Source organism: Stenella coeruleoalba (genome assembly GCF_951394435.1).
Source record: "Stenella coeruleoalba genome assembly, chromosome: 7".
NCBI lineage: Eukaryota > Metazoa > Chordata > Mammalia > Artiodactyla > Delphinidae > Stenella > Stenella coeruleoalba.
Genome location: NC_137153.1, coordinates 85,817,083 through 85,837,784, shown reverse-complemented (window position 1 = coordinate 85,837,784; position 20,702 = coordinate 85,817,083). Strand labels below are relative to the sequence as shown.

At 39.9% G+C, this 20,702-nt stretch overlaps 1 protein-coding gene across 3 annotated transcripts in view; it reads right to left on the bottom strand.

Moving 5' to 3' along the window:
• Positions 1 to 20,702, bottom strand: part of UNC13B (unc-13 homolog B) — a 224,825-nt gene that overhangs the window by 128,394 nt on the left and 75,729 nt on the right. For all 3 annotated transcript variants that reach the window (XM_079927681.1, XM_079927680.1, XM_079927679.1), the window contains exon 7: positions 19,839 to 19,896. In XM_079927681.1, the coding sequence (XP_079783807.1) occupies positions 19,839 to 19,896 (58 nt within the window). The remainder of the gene's footprint in view (positions 1 to 19,838; positions 19,897 to 20,702) is intronic.

Here is a 20,702-nt window from a genome sequence, read left to right as displayed (position 1 = left end):
TTTTTGCCTGATCATCAAAGAACCATGTGGTCTTGCGTCGTCCTGATGGAAGATTATGTGTTTTCTGTTGACTAGTTCTGGACACTTTTTGTCAAGTGCTGCTTTCAGTTGGTCTAATTGGGAGCAGTACCTGCTGGAATTAATTGTTTGGTTTTCTGGAAGGAGCTCATAATAGAAGACTCCCTTCCAATCCCACCATATATACAACATCACCTTCTTTGGATGAAGACCAGCCTTTGGTGTGGTTGGTGGTGGTTCATTTCTCTTGCCCTACAATCTCTTCTGTTCCATATTATTGTACAGTATCCACTTTTCATCAACCATCACAATTTGTTTTAAAAACGGAACGTTTTCATTACATTTAAGTAGAGATTTGCATGCGGAAATATGGTCAGGAAGGTTTTTTTCGCTTAACTTACGTAGACCCCAAATATCCAAGCGATTAACATAATCAAGCCGGTGCAAATGATTTTCAATGCTTGATTTGGATATTTTGAGTGTGTCCACTATCACCCACGTGGCATAACACTGATTGTTGTCAATTAATGTCTCGATTTGATCGCTATCAACTTCAACTGGTCTACCTGACTATGGAGCATTGTCCAGAGAGAAATCTCAAGCATGAAACTTCGCAAACCACTTTTGGCAGGTTTGATCAGTCACAGCACCTTCTCCATACACTGCACAAATCTTTTTTTTTTTTGCATTTCAGTTGTGTTTTTACCTTTCTTGAAATAATAAAGCATAACATGCTGAAAATGTCTTCTTCCATCTTCAATATTAAAATGGTTACCCAAAAATTCACCAATTTTGATGTTTTTTTAAAAATGCACGCTGATATGACAGCTGTCACAATACGATCTAACAAAATTGTTTTGAAAGAAGTTAAAGACAGCTAAGCACTACTAGAGCCATCTTACGGAACAACACCAAATGAACTTTTTGGCTAACCCAATAGGTCCCATGAGATTTTTGCCATCAAGGGGTTGTACAGTGGCAAGAACATGGACCTTAGAGTCAAACGGAAGTTTTAACCCCAGTTCACCCACTTCCTAGAAATAAGTGATGCAGAAAAAGATAACTGGTTGGGAGATCTGAAAAAAATCTCTCCGTGCTGCTCTTCCCAATACCATGTAAAGTGGCTACCAAGAATTCATAACTAACAAGGAAACCAATATATTCTGCAACTTTTAATCACAGCTGACTTGAGAAAGCAGAATTTTAACCTAGAGGGCAATAAACAGAACCCTCAAAATCCATGATATATATTGAAATTCACATTATGACAAAAACGACTGTGAAAGTTAGAGTTAAAACATTTCTTTTATGAGGTAACACTGCAATGGATAGAGCTAAAGGTCAGCTGGTGTAGGGACTAAACAGCCCACTTATAAAGCCTTGAACTTATGAATCGCATAAGTATTATATTATGGTTTTGAGGAGTGGATAAATTTGTATTTAAAGGCAGGGTGGCAGTGTCCCAGAGGAGACTGAGGTACAGGATTGAGTTTAATAATTTCTCCGGTCTCCCAGGACTACCTTGGGCACCTACACCCCAATTTCAGTGCAGGGCATTGTTTAGAAAGTTAATAGAAATCCTAACAACTCAATATCAGAAAAACAAACAACTTGATTTAAAAATGGGCAGACATTTTTCCAGAGAAGACATACAGATGGCCAACAGGCACATGAAAAGATGCTCAACATCACTAATCATCAGGAAAATGCAAATCAAAACCACAGTGAGATACCATCTCACACCTGTCATAATGGCTACTATCAAAAAGATAAGAAACAAGTGTTGGTGAGAATGTGGAGAAAAGAGAACCATCGTGCACTGTTGGTGGGAATGTAAATTGGTGCAGTCACCATGGAAAACAGTTCCCAAAAAATCTAAAAAGAGAACTACAAATGTTCCCCAAAAATCTAAAAATAGAACTACCAAATATCTAACAACTCCACTTCTGGGTATTTATCCAAAGAAAACAAAAACACTAATTCACCATGTTTAGGGCAGCATTATTTACAATTGCCAAAATATGGAAGCAACCTAAGTGTCCATTGACAAATGGTGAAAGAAGATGTGGGGGGTATGTGTGTGTATACACATATATATGGTGTGTATATATTTACACACATACATGCACACAATGGAACATTACTCAGCCATTAAAAAGAATGAAATCTAGCCATTTGCAGAAATGCAGGTGGACCTGGAGGGCATGATGCTAAGTGAAGTAAGTCAGACAAAGAAAAACAAATACCATATGATTTCACTTATATGTGGAATCTAAAAAACAAAACAAATGAACAAGCAAAACAAAAACAGACTCATAGATACAGACAACAATCTGGTTGTTGCCAGAGGGGAAGAGGGTAGGGAGATAGATGAAATAGGTGAAGGGGATTAAGAGGTACAAAATTCCAGCTATAAGATAAGTAAGTCACAGGGATGTAACACACAGCATAGGGAATATAGTCAATAATATTATAACAACTTTGTATGGTGACAGATGGTAACTAGATTTATTGTGGTCATCATCTCATAATGTATAAAAATACTGAATCGGGCTTCCCTGGTGGCACAGTGGTTGAGAGTCCGCCTGCCGATGCAGGGGACACGGGTTCGTGACCCGGTCTGGGAAGATCCCACATGCCGCGGAGCGGCTGGGCCCGTGAGCCATGGCCGCTGAGCCTGCGCGTCCGGAGCCTGTGCTCCGCAACGGGAGAGGCCACAACAGTGAGAGGCCCACGTACCGCAAAAAAAAAAAATAAAACCAAACAAACAAACAAAAAATACCAAATCACTATGTTATACACCTGAAACTAATATAATATTGTACGTTAATTATAATTCAATAAATAAAATAAAAATTTTAATAATTAAAAAAAGAAGTTCTAGCAGACCATGCTAACGTCTTTTTAAAAATTTATTTTTATTGGAGTATAGTTGCTTTATAATGTTTTAGTTTCTATTGTACAGCAAAGTGATCAGCTATAGGTATACATATATCCCCCCTCTTTTTTGGGTTTCCTTCCCATTTAGGTCATCACAGAGCATTGAGTAGAGTTCCCTGAGCTATAGGTAGGTTCTCATTGGTTATTTATTTTATACATAGTATCAGTAGTGTATATATGTCGATCCCAATATGTCAATCCCAATCTCCCAATTCATCCTACCCACCCCCCTTGGTATCCATACATTTGTTTATCCATACGTTTGTTCTCTCTGTGCCTCTATTTCTGCTTTGCAAATAAGATCATCTATACCAGTGGTCCCTAACCTTTTTGCCACCAGGGACCAGTTTCGTGGAAGACAATTTTTCCACAGACTGGTGGGGGGATGATGGTTTTGGGATGATTCAAGCACATTACATTTATTGTGCACTTTATTTCTGTTATTATTACATTGTAATATATAATGAAGTAATTATACAACTCACCATAATACAGAATCAGTGGGAGTTCTGAGCTTGTTTTCACTTGCCACTCACTGATAGGGTTTTGATATGAGTCTGCAAGCAATTGATTTATTATGGTCTCTGTGCAGTCAAACATCTCTGCTAATGATAATCTGTATTTGCAGCCACTCCCCAGTGTTAGCATCACTGCCTCAGCTCCACCTCAGATCCTCAGGCATTAGATTCTCATAAGGAGCGGGCAACCTAGATCCCTCACATGTGCAGTTCACAGCAGGGTTTGAGCTCCTATGAGACTCTAATGCTGCCACTGATCTGACAGGAGGCGGAGCTCAGGCAGTAATGTGAGTGATGGGGAGTGGCTATAAATACAGGTGAAGCTTCGCTTGCTCGCCTGCTGCTCACCTCCTGCTGTGCAGCCCAGTTCCTAACTGGTCCGTGGCCCAGGGGTTGGGGACCCCTGATCTATACCATTTGTGCTAATGTCTTGAAGGGGCCTGCCATGGAACAGCAACATGACACTGCAAAAGGATATAGAGGATAGGCTGGGTTCTGTCCCTTCAAAAGTTATGGTAAGGGATTCTTTATTCCTTCAAGAAAGATTTACCTACTACATGCTCTTGAAAGCTAATACTAGTTGTGACTGTGAGGTCACTAAGTTCTCTAACAGATGGATCTCTTGATAGGCAGGGGCTATCAGCATGGTGGCTACTGTCATCTGGAAAATAAGTAATACAGAAAACAAATTGCTAAAGAACAGACCACAGGATCTGGTACCAGCCAAGCTTCCTTTTTATCTGGAGCTGTGCAAGATAGTTAGGTCTGATGGTCAGAAGTGTCAAGTCCTCTCAAGCTGGTAAAGTTGGTAAAGTGCTAGAGTGACAGATAGTGACATAGTTTGCTGTACATGATCATGCCTTGACACAGTGAGTATTCGTCAATTGGGTCCACTCCTTGTGGCATGGACCCACCAGAAAGAGGTGGACAAAATTTCATGTTCTGGGCTTCCCTGGTGGCGCAGTGGTTAAGAATCCGCCTGCCAATGCAGGGGACACGGGTTCGAGCCCTGGTCTGGGAAGATCCCACATGCTGTGGAGCAACTAAGCCCATGCACCACAACTACTGAGCCTGTACTCTAGAGCCTGTGCTCTGCAACAAGAGAAACCAAGATAATGAGAAGCCTGCACATCACAACGAAGAGTAGCCCCTGCTTGCCTCAACTAGATAAAGCTCATGCGCAGCAACGAAGACCCAACACAGCCAAAAATAAAAAACAAATAAATTAATTAAAAAAAATTTTCATGTTCTGCTAGAGTTCACCATCACCTGACTAGGAAAACAAGTCCTGTTCCTCATCGAGCGGCAACTAGAATACCCCACAAGCGTAAATCTAGTCTCGTTTGAGGTAGGTAGAGAAATGGAACTAATAGCAGCATTGGCTGTACCTGCCCAGAGTTTTGTATTTGGTTGATTCTAGCAGGGGAATTACACCATCATCTGTAGAGCAGGCAGTAATCTAATCCTTCAGGTGAGGAATATCTGGTATACATATAGAATGGCCTATTTCTCTGCCTCCCCAAACAGGTAGAATATTAAAAATAAGACAAGTCATAGCATGGCAGTGGACAGTTTTAGATGGAAACCAAGAATAATATGACATAAGAGGAATATTTGAGTGTAGTGCAGACTAGGGATACAGCATGTCAGGCCTGATGGATTAAGAGTAGTGGGAAGCACTAACACCTCATGCTTCCTAAGGATCCGTAATATCAGCACGATGGATCACCAGGAAATATAACACTAAGAGTTGAAAAGGAAAAAAGGGCAAGACATTTTACATAAACATGTCTCTTCTGGGCATGTTTGTGGAAGAAATCCTTTTGAAGTTAGTGGTGGTCAAATAAGATATCATAACAAGGTAGGCAAACTGTATTACTGACAATGCTTCTGAATGTTTGGTCACTGTTATTCATGCATGTGACTAACATCCAACTGTTCTGAACTGATGCATTCTTTAAGAAAAATTTTAAACAGTACGTTGAGTTATGCCCTATTTTACTAATTTAAAAGACTGATTCATACTCAGGAAATTTTCGTTTATGATCTGACACGGCACTATTAATAGGCAATATTGTAACAAAAGCAGTGAAGCAAACCTTTCATAGACAATCGGAGAAATCTCTTTGAAACATCAATGATGGGCTGTATCTCAATCAAAATTTCAAGCTTGCTTAAAGGTCATATTACAAATGAAAAAACAGGCCCCAAAACTTATTTCAGCCACAGTAATTTATTAGGAGAGACCTTGGGGATATTACTAACAGAAGAGACACAACTTTAAGAGCTACTTAGAACTCTCAATGAAGGAATCACTAGTACTGTTGAACTAAAAACTGTGTCAAACTCAACAACCAACCATCATTCAATTAAATCTCAAATCCAAACTAAAAAAGTAAATCTACAATGACCTGCCAATATAGATATTGTCAGGCCTGGGATCATTTTTTAAAATAAATATTTATTAGTTTTTAAATTATCATAAAATAAATGCATTTGGAGAAAATTTAGAAAGTACAAAAAAGTATAAAGAAAAAACAAAATTTACCCACAATCCTACCACCGAGACCCACTATTAAAAATATTTCCGGGGGCTTCCCTGGTGGCGCAGTGGTTGAGAGTCCGCCTGCCGATGCAGGGGACATGGGTTCATGCCCTGGTCTGGAAAGATCCCACATATCGCGGAGCGGCTAGGCCCGTGAGCCATGGCCGCTGAGCCTGTGCGTCCGGAGCCTGTGCTCCGCAACGGGAGAGGCCACAGCAGTGAGAGGCCCGCCTACCACAAAAAAAAAAAAAAAAAAAAAAAGGAGGAGAGGAGAGGAGGGAAAGCTCTTTACAGAAGATTGACAGCTGTAAAGCAACTATACTCCAATAAAAATTAATAAAAAAATGGTTGAGGGTTTTGAACCCAGAAACAAAAAAAAAGACTGACCGCTACTCGATGTAAAGGCATGATAGAAAACCATCATTTTGTTACCAGCAATGTATTGAATAATAATAAATTTAGGCCATAATCATAATAGATTCTAAAATTAATAGATGAAAGGCTATGAGAAAATAGGTTATACACACACAGTCTCAAAGTATTACCCACCTAACCCCAACAGTTTACTTATTAATTACAAAGGGGAAAAAATACCTTAATGCTGGAGAGATCTGGATAACATCATCTGAACTAATAATTAACATAAGCATCACAAATAAAGGGACAAACTGATATCAGCTCTGCAGTAACCAGAACTAATTATGAAGAAACAATCAGACGAATCCAAATTTTAGGAAATTTTGAAAGGCAATTTAACTGGATCCTTGTCAGCTGTCCAGCAGAATGTTTATGTTGATATGGGAATAAACAACCTTTTGGGAGAGCACTTGTTGGTGAAGAGAGGTTACACAGTCCCTTCTCCTGTTTCTCCTCTCTGATTCCAAGTGAGGAGAAGTTCCAAGACTCACAAAGACTGGGGTTGCTTGCAAGAATGGGAGCCAGACAGGTTGGAGGTCTACTTGGGTGGAAGAATTGCTGATCTGAACCCTGTACCTACCTAAGTAGACAAAAAGAGGACTGGATAGACGAAGCAGAGCTGGGATATAGAGAATAGAATGAAATTGCCTTTGTTTCTCAGAGCAAGAATAAGTGAGCTCCTCAGGAGTCAAATAAATTTTGTGGAATGTGGTTGCGCCTAAGCTGTCTTGATATTCCCCCCATTCAAAAAGCCTCTATGGGCTTTCCTGGTGGTGCAGTGGTTAAGAATCCGCCTGCCAATGCAGGGGACACAGGTTCAAGCCCTGGTTTGGGAAGATCCCACGTGCCACAGAGCAACTAAGCCCATGCGCCACAATTACTGAGCCTGTGCTCTAGAGCCCACGAGCCACAACTACTGAGCCAGCATGCTGCAACTACTGAAGCCCGCACGCCTAGAGCCTGTCCTCTGAAAAAACAAACAAAAAAAAAGCCTCTATGTGATAAGATACCAGCAGGAGCAAAACTAAGTACATCTATTGGTGGAAGAAGTCAATAGTGGATGAAAGAGGCTGAACCAGAGCAATCTCTCACATCCAGGAACTGGACCCTGAAAAGTACTCTGAGGTAACTTCTGGAGAGTCATAAATGTACCTCAATGAGAGAACAAGCATTCACCTACCCAAGAGAGGACAGGAAGAATCAAGCAGTATCAACCAGACAGGCAGCAACAACCAGAAAGAGATGCTCAAGACCTCTCCTAGGAGGACTGATGTTACTGTTCTTAGAAAACAGAAACATCTTCAGAATCTCAATGTATGTCTTACCTATCCACGAAGACTGCTCCAAATACTGACTTGGTGTGAGAATAAGACATTGCAGTGAAGTGACTGCTCATGGCATAGGTATGACTTTGTGTAATATCATTCACTGAAATATCCCACATGGCCTCTAGTCCTTGGTCTTTAGTACACAGAAAACACCTGAGACCTCTCTTAATCCTGCCCAAGTGGCTTCATTAGAACCAGAGTCTCACTTGCTACTTCTAGAGAGCCCAGGACTCATTCTGCAGCATGTGCGACTTGTTAGAGCATGGGAATCTCAATAGGGACCCATTGGCCTAGAGATAGCATCCAGCCATTCCCTCTTTGGAGTCCTACTGTTCACTAGCACCACCCAGAAAGTAGACACAAGGTCCCAATGTGTCTACTCTGGTCAACCTTGTCTCCTCTCACTCAAGTCAAGGAAGGCTTCTCTTACTCAGGAATAGGGAGATTATGGTGAATCTCTGCTTCCTCCCATAATAGTTATTCAAAACATTTTGAACATTGCCCTCAAGTCCTAGGCTTTCAGTTACTAAAGCCCCGAAGACCATTTCTTCAGCTCTTGCCTTCCATATCTTTCCCTGAAGTAATGGGAACAAGAACTAGCAATAACACAGGGGATAAAAAAAACCATGTGGACATAATGTAATATCACCCTATGACATATCTACATATATTACAGTTACCAAAGGAGACTAAAATATCCTAAGATAAATGTGAATGCGAAGTGTTTTTACTGAATGTTAAATTCACCATCAGAAATGTTTGGCCCCAAAGAAAACATTGGGAAGAAGCATATAGTTCACTCCATTACTTTTAAAGAATCTCATCATTTTTAAGACGTAATTGGGGCCAAAGAAACTTTCATATCAAAGATAAGAGTAAGAGTTTCTTTAGAGCAGTAGCCCAGTGATTTCTGAAAATATTTTGAAGACATGTCACGAGTGAATGCAAAGAACTGACCCTAGCGGAGAAGATAGTGGAGGGACCACCCACATGAAGAAATCTCAGGACTAGGAAGTTATAGGGTCCCATGATATTACAGCTAAAAGAGTCCTAGAGATCATTTAGACCAACCCTCCCATTTTACACATCAGGAAATTGAAATAGACAATGGAAAGACTTCCAAAGTCTCTCAGAGAGACAGCAGCAAACCCACATCTAGAACAAGGATTCAACTATTCCATTACTCTTGTTAATAACCTTTAACTATTAAAAGTAGTACATTGTTAAATATTTAGAAAATATAAGAAATGCAAAAAAGGGGTTTAAAAAGTCATAATCCCACATATCAGAGACAAATTTGGTTAGTATTTTAGTGCTTCTCTTTCTAGGTATTCTCCTAGATTGTATAGATAATTTACAGTAAGTATATTAGCCTGCTCGGACTGCCATAACAAAATACCATAGACTAGGTGGCTTAAACAACAGAAATTAATGTTCTCAGTCTCTGGAGGCCAAAAAGCCAAAGATCAAGATTCTAGCAGAGTTCAGTGAGAACTCTCTTCCTAGCTTGCAAATGGCTACCTTCTCGCTGTATCCTCACATGGCACAGAGAGCATTGTTGTCTCTTCCTCTTTTTAAGAGGGCACCAGCCTTATCAGATTAGGGCTCAACCCTTATGACTTCATTTAACCTACAACTCCTCTTCACAGGCTCTATCTCCAAATACAATCACACTGGGAGTTAGGGTTTCAACATATGAATTTTAAGGGGACACAATTCAGCCCTAGCATTCTGCCTCTGGCCCCCCAAAATTCTTATCCTTATAACATGTAAAATACATTCATTCTATTCCATCAGCCCCGGAAGTCTTAACTCATTCCAGCATCAACTCTAAAGTCCAAAAACTCATTTAGATATCAACTAAATTATATATGAGTAAGAATCCAGTTATGACTCATCCTGAGGCAAAATTCCTCTCCAGCTGTGAACCTGTGAAACCAAACGTGTGCTTCCAAAATACAATGGTGGGACAGAAAGATAATCCTACTCTACAAGGGAGAAACAGGAAAGAAGAAGTGACAGGTCCCAAGCAAGTCCAAAACCTAGCAAGGCAAATTCCATTAGATCTTAAGGCTAGGGAATAATTCTCTTCTGTTCAATGACACACCTTCCACTGGGGTGGCACTGTCACTCAGTCAGCTCTTCAGAGTGGCCCTGGCCCCATAGCTCTCTGTGGTGGCCACCCTCTGAAACAAAAGGAAACATCTCTGTGCCTTGGGCCTGTGCTCAGACTGGCAGCCCTGATATTCTCCAAATCACCTTCCGGGTCACTCTTGCCTTTCCTCAAGAATAGCACACGTGGGCTTCCCTGGTGGCGCAGTGGTTAAGAATCCACCTGCCAATGCAGGCGACAGGGGTTCGAGCCCTGATCTGGGAAGATCCCACGTGCCGCGGAGCAACTAAGCTCGTGCGCCACAACTACTGAGCCTGCGCTCTAGAGCCCATGGGTCACAACTACTGAGCCCGTGTGCCACAACTACTGAGGCTGCGTGCCTAGAGCCCGTGCTCTGCAACAAGAGAAGCCACCGCCATGAGAAGCCCACACACCGCAACGAAGAGTAGCCCCCGCTCCCTGCAACTAGAGAAAGCCCACGCTCAGCAATGAAGACCCAATGCAGCCAAAAATAAAATAAAACAAAAAATAAATAAATTAAACAAAAACAGCAAACCATTTAAAAAAAAAAAGAATAGCACACGTTTACAGTCAAATAACTCTATGATCTAGTCTTGTAGAATCCAAGACATCCAACAGCCTTCCTTCATTCCATTCCTCTTTCTCTGTCCCCTTTAGTTGAAACTGGCAATGTCTCTGCTGGTATAATTCCATCTCTATTCCTGGCTTCTGCTGATGGCTGGTTTAGTCCATGAGTCACACCCATGATCTCTTTAGTGTTTTCTTCAGAACAAGATTTCTCATTTTTCACAATATATAGGCTAAGGATAGGCTAAGAATTTCCAAATCTCCAAGTTCTGGTTCCTTTTTACTTAACAATTCCTTCTTCAATTCAACCCTCTACTCTTGCATTTTATTACAAGCAGTATGGAAGACCCAAGCCACACCTTCATTGCTTAGCTTAGAAATCTCCTCTGCTAAACACCCAATTTAATCACTTATAAACTCTACCTTTCACAAAACACTCGAACAATTCAGCCAAGTTCATTGCCACTTTATAACAAGGATCACCTTTCCTCCAGTTTCCAATAAACCGTTCCTCATTTCCATCTGACGTTTCTCCAGAACAGCCTTTAATATCCATATTTCTGCCAAGAGTCCCTTCATAGCAACCTTGGCTCTTTCTAGCATGCACCTCAGAATCCTTCCAGCCTTTTTGCCCATTACCCAAACTTCCAAAGCCACTGTCACATTTTTTAGGTATTTGTAACAGCAGCAGCCCACCTCTCAGCACCAAAATCTGTACTAGTCTGCTCAGCTGCTATAACAAAATACCACAGACTAGGTGGTTTAAACAACAGAAATTTGTATCCCACAAGTTTAAAGGCTAGGAAGTCCAAGATTACGGTGCCGGCTGATTTGCTTCCTGATGAAAGTTCTCTTTCTGGCTTGCAGATGGCCACCTTCTTGCTATGTCCTCACACGGAAAGCTCTGTTGTCTCTTCCTTTTCTTAAAAGGGTATCAATCCTATCAGATTAGAGCCTCATTCTTATGATCTCATTTAATCTTTATCATCTCCTCACAGGCCCTATCTCCAAATACTGGGGGCTAGAGCTTCAACATATGAATTTTAGGGGTATGCAAAAACTCTTAAGTTACATATGTACATACATATATACATATACACATACACATATACAGAGGGTAAGAGTTTTATATACTTTTTAACTTAGTTTCATGAAAATTTCCCCAATACATTATTCAAAGCATATTCAAATCTTATGACTATTATCATTTACTGTTGCTTAACTATTAAGTCATTTTCAAATTTTGCTATTTAAATAATTTTGCAGTGAACATCTTTCTATACAAATTCTTGTCTATTTCCTGATTATTTAGGACAAATTTCCAGAAATTCAACTGTTGAATCAAAGGTCATGAATTTTTAAAGGCTCTTGGTATGTATTGCCAAATGGCTTCCCAGAAACCCATACTAGTGTACACTGCCATCTGCAGTAGACATTATAATTAGAATAAAATATTTTTCTGATTGAATAAAAAATCAGTGTCATAAATGACTAAAAAGGCAAGTTTTTTTTAAATTAAAGGAGTTAAAGATTCAGGACAACCAAATAAAAATGTGTGATTCTTGATTAGATCATACGCTGGTGGGGAAGGATGGCTATAAAAATACTTGGGGGACAATTGTGGAATTCTGAATATGAACTGTATATTAGATATTATTGTAGCAATGTTAAATTTCCTGATTCTGATAATGGTATTTTAGTTATATAGACTGTTCTATCTCTTAGGAGACACATGCTGATGTGTCATAAAGTCTGAAGCTTATATTCAAATGATTCAGAAAATACTCATTTGTATTTTTACATATGTATATAGGGGGACAGAAATGGGAAAGAGTGGTAGCGAGGAAGAGAAGCAAATGTGGCAAGATGTTAATTACTGAATCTAGTAAAGGGTAAATGCCACTTCCATTTTTAAACTTACAGTTTAAAATTTTTCAAAAAAAATGTATTAGAGAGCGTCTCCCCACAACTATGGTGCCTGCTGGCAGCTGGTGGGGGACTCTGACCCCCAAGGAGATGGGAGGAACCCCAGAGTGAGCTGGTAGGATGTAGGGGGACCAAGGGGAGAGGAGAAGTGGAGGCCAGACAAGATCAGTGCCCCTGAGGCCAGGGAGATCAGGAGAGGCAGGTGGGAGGGAGTCTGGCCCACTCAGGCCACGGAGACTGCTGAGCTCCCAAGCTGCTTCCCCACAAGCCCCGTCCAGGCCACGTGGGTCCTGGAGGCACAGGAAAGAGGCCGAGGGGAGAATAGGAGAGGTAGGTGGGAGGGGCCATCCCGGAGGAGCGAAAGAGGAGAGGAGGGCGACTGCCCCGCCCAATCGGGCCCAGGGAGCCTACTGAGCTCCCAGGGCATCCCCTGCCCTCCAAGCCCCTCCAGGCTGTGTGGGTCTTTCTGGGCATAGGAGGGAGGCTGGGAAGATCAGGAGAGGCAGGCAGGAGGGGCCCTCCCAGACCCCAGACTGGAATGGCGAGAGAGGAGGGCGTTTGCCCCAGCCACTCGAGCCCAGGAAGCCTGCTGGGCTCCCAGGTGAGGTCCCCTGCCCTCTGAGAGCAGGGGTGGGGGGCACACCTGGGCCCCTACTTTCCTTGAGCCTAAACCCCACTCCACACAGCCCCCAGGGCCTTTTCCAACCCTGTGAGTCCTGAGCATTGGCCCCACCCCCCACCCAAACCTCGCCCTTGCTTAGGCCCCACCCTCCACAGCCAAGGCCTTCCCCCACAACCCTTTTTTTTTTTCTTTTCCCTCCTCCTCTTTTTTACTATTGTGGTACTGATGTAACTTCCGGTTATTGATTCATCTATATTTTTATTTTTACATTCTTTCTAACATATCTGTTAGTTTCCTAGTCTAATTTTATTTTTTAGTTTGTTATTGTTCTCTTTTTTTTTTTTGCCAGCTCAGGGTCAGGCAGAAGTTCCTGCGGTGGGAGCTCCAAGTCCGAACCACTGAACTAACAGAGAACCTCAGACCCCAGGGAATATTCATCGGAGTGAGGTCTCACAGAGTTCCTCATCTCAGCACCAAGACCCAGCTCTACCCAACAGCCTACAAACTCCAGTGTTGGAAGCCTCAGGCCAAAAAACCAGTAAAACAGGTACACAATCCTGCTCATTAAAAAAAAATTTTTTTTAATTAAAAAAAAAATGAGACAGCAAAAAAATGTCACAGATGAAGAAGCAAGGTAAAAACCTACAAGACCAAATAAATGAAGAGGAAATAGGCAATCTACCTGAAAAAGAATTCAGAGTAATGATAGTAAAGATGATCCAGAATCTTGGAAAAAGAATGGAAGCACAGACTGAGAAAATACAAGAAATGTTTAACAAAGATCTAGAAGAACTAAAGAACAAACAAACAGAGATGAACAACACAATAGCTGAAATGAAAAATACCCTTGAAGGAATCAATAACAGAATAACGGAGGCAGAAGAACAAATAAGTGAGCTGGAAGACAAAATGGTGGAAATAACTGCCAAGGAGCAGAATAAAGAAAAAAGAATGAAAAGAACTGAAGACAATCTCAGAGACCTCTGGGACAACACTAAACGCACCAACAGTCGAATTACAGGGGTCCCAGAAGAAGAAGAGAAAAAGAAAGGGTCTGAGAAAATATTTGAAGAGATTATAGTGGAAAACTTCCCTAACATGGGAACGGAAATAGTCACCCAAGTCCAGGAAGCAGAGAGTCCCATACAGGATAAACCCTAGGAAAAATACACCAAGACACATATTAATCAAACAAACAAAAATTAAATTCAAAGAAAAAATATTAAAAGCAGCAAGGGAAAAACAAAAAATACCATATAAAGGAATCACCATAAGGTTATCAGCTGATTTTTCAGTGGAAACTCTGCAGGCCAGAAGGGAATGGCAGGATATATTTAAAGTGATGAAAGGGAAAAACCTATAACCAAGATTACTCTACCCAGCAAGGATCTCATTCAGATTCGATGGAGAAGTCAAAAGCTTTTCACACAAACAAAAGCTAAGAGAATTCAGCACCACCAAACCAGCTTTACAACAAATGCTAAAGAAACTTCTCTAAGCAGGAAACACAAGAGAAGAAAAAGACCTACAAAAACAAACCCAAAACAATTAAGAAAATGGTAATAGGAACATACATATCAATAATAACCTTGAATGTAAATGGATTAAATGCCCCAACCAAAAGACACAGACTGGCTGAATGGATACAAAAACAAGACCCATATATATGCTGTCTACAAGAGACCCACTTCAGATCTAGGGAAACATACAGACTGAAAGTGACGGGATGGAAAAAGACACTCCATGCAAATGGAAATCAAAAAATGCTGGAGTAGCAATTCTCATATCAGATAAAATAGACTTTAAAATAAAGACTGTTACAAGAGATAAGGAGGGACACTACATAATGATTAAAGGATCAATCCAAGAAGAAGATATAACAATTATAAATGTTTATGCACCCAACATAGGAGCACATCAATACATAAGGCAAATGCTAACAACCATGAAAGGAGAAATCGACAGTAACACAGTAACAGTAGGGGACTTTAACCCCCCACTTACACCAATGGACAGATCATCCTAACAGAAAATAAATAAGGAAACACAGGCTTTAAATGACACAGTAGACCAGACAGATCTAATTGATATTTACAGACATTCCACCCAAAAGTGTCAGAATACACTTTCTTCTCAAATGCATATGGAACATTCTCCAGGATAGATCACATCTTGGGTCACAAATCAAGCCTTGGAAAATTTAAGAAAATTGAAATCGTATCAAGCATCTGACCACAACGCTATGAGACTGGAAATCAATTACAGGAAAAAAAACTGCAAAAAATACACATACATGGAGGCTAAACAGTGCACTACTAAATAACCAAGAGATCACTGAAGAAATCAAAGAAGAAATTTAAAAAATACATAGAAACAAATGACAATGAAAACACAATGACTCAAAACCTATGAGACCAAGCAAAAGCAGTTCTAAGAGGGAAGTTTATAGCAATTCAATCTCACCTCAAGAAACAAAAAAATCTCAAATAAACAATCTAAACCTGCACTTAAAACAACTAGAGAGGGCTTCCCTGGTGGCGCAGTGGTTGAGAGTCCGCCTGCCGATGCAGGGGACACGGGTTTGTGTCCCGGTCCAGGAAGATCCCACATGCCACAGAGCGGCTGGGCGCATGAGCCATGGCCGCTGAGCCTGTGCGTCCAGAGCCTGTGCTCTGCAACGGGAGAGGCCACAGCAGTGAGAGGCCCGTGTACCAAAAAAAAAAAAAAAAAAAAAACTAGAGAAAGAAGAACAAAGAAAACCCAAAGTCAGTAGAAGGAAAGAAATCATCAAGATCAGAGCAGAAATAAATGAAATAGAAACAAAGAAAACAATAGCAAAGATCAATAAAACTAAAAGCTGGTTCTTTGAGAAGATAAACAAAATTGATAAACACTGAGCCAGACTCACCAAGAAAAAAAAGGAGAGGACGCAAATCAATAAGATTAGAAATGAAAGAGGAGAAATCACAACTGACACTGTAGAAATACAATGGATTTTAAAAGACTACTACAAACAACTGTATGCCAATAAAATGAACAACCATGAAGAAATGGACAAATTCTTGGAAAGGCACAATTTTACAAGACTGAACCAGGAAGAATTAGAAAATATAAACAGACCTACCACAAGTAATGAAATTGAAACTGTAATTAAAACTCTTCCAACAAACAAAAGTCCAGGACCAGATGGCTTCACAGGTGAATTCTATCAAACATTTAGAGAAGAGCTAACATCAATACTTCTCAAACTCTTCCAAAAAATTGCAGAGGGAGAAATACTCCCAAATTCATTCTACAAAGCCACAATCATCCTGATACCAAAACCAGAAAAAAAGGTATCACAAAAAAAGAAAATTATAGACAAATATCACTGATGAACATAGATGCAAAAATCCTGAACAAAATACTAGCAAACAGAATCCAACAGCACATTAAAAGGATCATACACCATGATCAAGTGGGATTTAACCCAGGGATGCAAGGATTCTTCAATATACGCAAACCAATCAATGTGCTACACCACATTAACAAATTAAGGAATAAAAACCATACGATCATCTCAATAGATGCAGAAAAATCTTTTGACAAAATTCAATACCTATTTATGATAAAAAACTCTCCAGAAAATGGGCATAGAGGGAACCTACCTCAACATAATAAAGGCCAAATATGACAAACCCACAGCCAGCATCATATTCAATGGTGAAAAGCTGAAAGCATTTCCACTAGGATCAGGAAAAAGACAAGGATTTCCACTCTCACCACTCTTATTCAACATAGTTTTGGAAGTCCTAGACACAGCAATCAGAGAAGAAAAGGAAATAAAAGGAATACAAATTGGAAAAGAACAAGTAAAACTGTCACTATTTGTCGATGACATGATACTATACATAGAAAATCCTAAAGATGCCACCAGAAAACTACTAGAACTAATCAGTGGATTTGGTAAGGTTGCAGGATACAAAATTAATGCACAGAAATCTCTGGCATTCCTATACACCAACAACGAAAAATCAGAAAGAGAAATTAAGGAAACACTCCCATTTACCACTGCAACAAAAAGAATAAAATACCTAGGAATAAACCTGCCTAAGGAGGCAAAAGACTTGTACTCAGAAAACTATAAAACACTGATGAAAGAGGTCAAAGATGACATAAACAGATGGAGAAATATACCATGTCTTTGATTGGAAGAATCAATATTGTGAAAATGACTATACTACCCAAAGCAATCTCCAGATTCAATGCAATCCTTATCAAACTACCAACAGCCAGAATTAGAACAAAAAATCTTACAGTTCGTATGGAAACATAAAAGACCCCAAACAGCCAAAGCAATCTTGAGAAAGAAAAACGGAGTTGGAGGAATCAGGCTCCCTGACTTCAAACTATACCACAAAGCTACAGTAATCAAAACAGTATGGTACTGGCACAGAAACAGAAATACAGATCAATGGAACAGGATAGAAAGCCCAGAGATAAACCCACACACATAATGGGCACCTAATTTACAACAAAGGAGGCAAGAACATACAATGGAGGAAAGACAGCCTCTTCAATAACTGGTGCTGGGAAAACTGGACAGCTACATGTAAAAGAATGAAATTAGAACACTCCCTAACACCATACACAAAAATAAACTCCAAATGGATTGAAGACTTAAATGTAAGACCAGACAGTATAAAACTTTTAGAGGAAAACATAGGAAAAACACTCTTTGACATAAACCACAGCAAGATCTTTTTTGAAAAATGGTTCTGATGAACCTAGGGGCAGGACAGGAATAAAGACACAGCCGTAGAGAACGGACTTGAGGACACGGTGGGGAAGGAGAAGCTGGGACGAAGTGAGAGAGTAGCATTGACATATATACACTACCAAATGTAAAATAGATAACTAGTGGGAAGCAGCTGCATTGCACAGGGAGATCAGCTCAGTGCTTTGTGACCACCTAGAGGGGTGGGATAGGGAGGGTGGGAGGGAGGCTCAAGAGGGAGGGTATATGGGGACATGTGTATGCATATGGCTGATTCACTTTGTTGTGCAACAGAAGCTAACACGGTATTGTGAAGCAATTGTAGTCCAATAAAGATCTATTTTAAAAATAGTTTAAAAAAATATATATATATATATTAGAGAGTAGTCAAAAGACAGGAATAGTCTATGCACATAAAAACAAATTAGCTGGTAAACATATAAAAAATGTAAGAGAATTAATAAACGTGCTGATTATTATAGTCTCTTATTTCCTCCTGCCCTCTAGGCATTTGCTCTTTAATCACTTGAACTGCATTTCATCAAATGGACCCAGGAAGGAATGGCAAGAGAAATATCAATCGTTCTATTTCACTTCTCATTAGCAGTCCTGGAAAAAGATTTAAAAGATTAAAAACTCAAAATTAGCTCATTACAATGAGTTTTGGAAATGACGTATAGACTTTAATTCACAACTTGGTCTTCAATTCAGATTCTTGTGGTCTCCCATGACCCTAAATATTTGATAAATCCTAGTTCCTAAATGACAAAAACAAAAGTAATAAGTCATATGAAAAATAGGTTTTCCTTAAATAAAGAAAAAGTGTTGACCTCTGCCAGTGGTCTTACTTTTATCAGGAAAGTAAGTAGCCAATAGAATGGAAGGCAACCAATGGATTTATAAACCATGAATGGAGGTTTTCCTTTTCAGAAACAATATGAAGGAAGTAGTATAACATAGTGGTTCAATGCATAGGCTATAGAGTCAGATTGTCTATATCTGAATATTTACTTCACCACTTACTACCTATGTGATCTGTGGCAAATAACTCCATCTCAGTTTCCTCATCTTAAAAATGAGGAAAACAGTAAAATCTATGTCTTAGGGTTGTTGTGAAGATTAAATAAGTTAGTATATTTTAGCTCTTACAGCAGCATCTGGCATACCATAAAACCTCAAAATACGTTAGCTGCTGTGGTTCTTATTATTACTAGTATTACTACAATAACTACTACCACTATCACCACCACTATCAACCTGCAGTTGCTAAAAGTTTGGCATTGATTCAGAAACACTATAGCAAAACAAAAGAAACACAACATATGCACACCCACCCCCACAGGTTGAAAAAGTGAAAGAGAACTGATTTCAAGTCAGTCCTTCAGTATCTCTTCAAGCTCTTCTGAGAGAAGCTGAGAAGATACCAATATACCAACAATGCACGGCTCATTTCAAGAAGTAAAATGTGTGGTCTGGATAAGTTAATCTCAGAAGAAATGACAAGTTCTCTCACTCAGTTAATCGTTTATCAAACTTTACTGAGGCTTACTATACTATGTATCAGGTATTGAGCCAGATACTAGGAATACAAATGGAAGATTCTATATCTTTAAAAATTTTGCTTTCTTGTCAAAGAAATATACATAGATTATAACATATGATAGGTTATACGATGGAAGCAGAGAAAGATCTAAGCTAGACTGTGGAGAAGGAGGAAACAGCATGAAGATTTCCCAGAGGGGGTAACATTTAAACTGAGCCTTAAAGGATAATAACAGATAAATGGGGACAGAATGGGAGAAAACATTCCTCCAGGGGTAAAAGCAGGCAAATGGAGAAAAAAGAATACCATTGCCCTACCTATAGCCACACAAAACCAAAAGATCTCTTCTTAAAGCTAAAGGACAGATAGCCATTGGCAGTATGGGCCTGAATAAGGTATATTTCTGGAATATCTCCTGTTTATACATACCACATCTCCAACCTCCCCAGCTCAAAATAAGCCACATTTAGAGAACTGACAGAAAGTTGTGATTAAGAAGATTCAAAGACAAGTTTCTCACTTACAACACTGGGCGGCAGCAGTAGGCAATGGTTTCCTCTGGCTTTCTTCTTGACTAGAATACTAGAGGCAGAAAGGATAAACAAAAACAACAAACAAAAAAAAAAACATAGTAAGAGGCCCAAGTAAAGAAGGAGAAAAACAAAACAACAACAAAAAAACTATAGCTACCTATAAAAAGGTTTAGCATTTGACTAGAGTCAAATTTCTTATCAAACAGAAACCGATCATCCTGCTGCTGATTTCCCTGTGTGATCCTGACATACAGGCCAGACTAACAGATATGGCATTGGCCCAATGCAACAGGCTAAAGCAGGATAGCAGGAAGGCTGTTCTGACCAAGGGCACCTGGGCACCATTCCAGCTCTACCAGGCAGCTGTAGAAGGCTTAGCCTTAGAAGTTCAGAGGACTTAGAAAACTCAAATAATATACAGATTTCCCCATTTGGGTGGTAGAACTGAAAATCTCTCTGAGACTTGAGTTTTCTCCATCTTTAAAAAGATGAGGCTTCTTCCCTCACAAGGTCACGTGGGAAGTGAAATTACTTACATAAGCATCTGGTATTTACTAGTGTCCCCTTCCCAGTTATACTCTAACCTCCCCAACACAACCCACCACTATCACCACCTAAAAACAGAGTACTGAAGCCATAGAAAGAAAGTTCTATAAAAGGGAGCCACATTAAGTTCAAGTCTTGAAGATGGACAAGATTTGGAAAGGCAAAACAAAAAGAAAAAGGTATAAACAAATTAACACAGGTACACAGAGTCTGGAAGAAAAAATGGCTTGGTTCAGAGCCCATTGGAGGATTGGGAAAACATAACTTGGTCTAGCAACTTGCAAATATGAGTTTTCATCCTGACTCTGC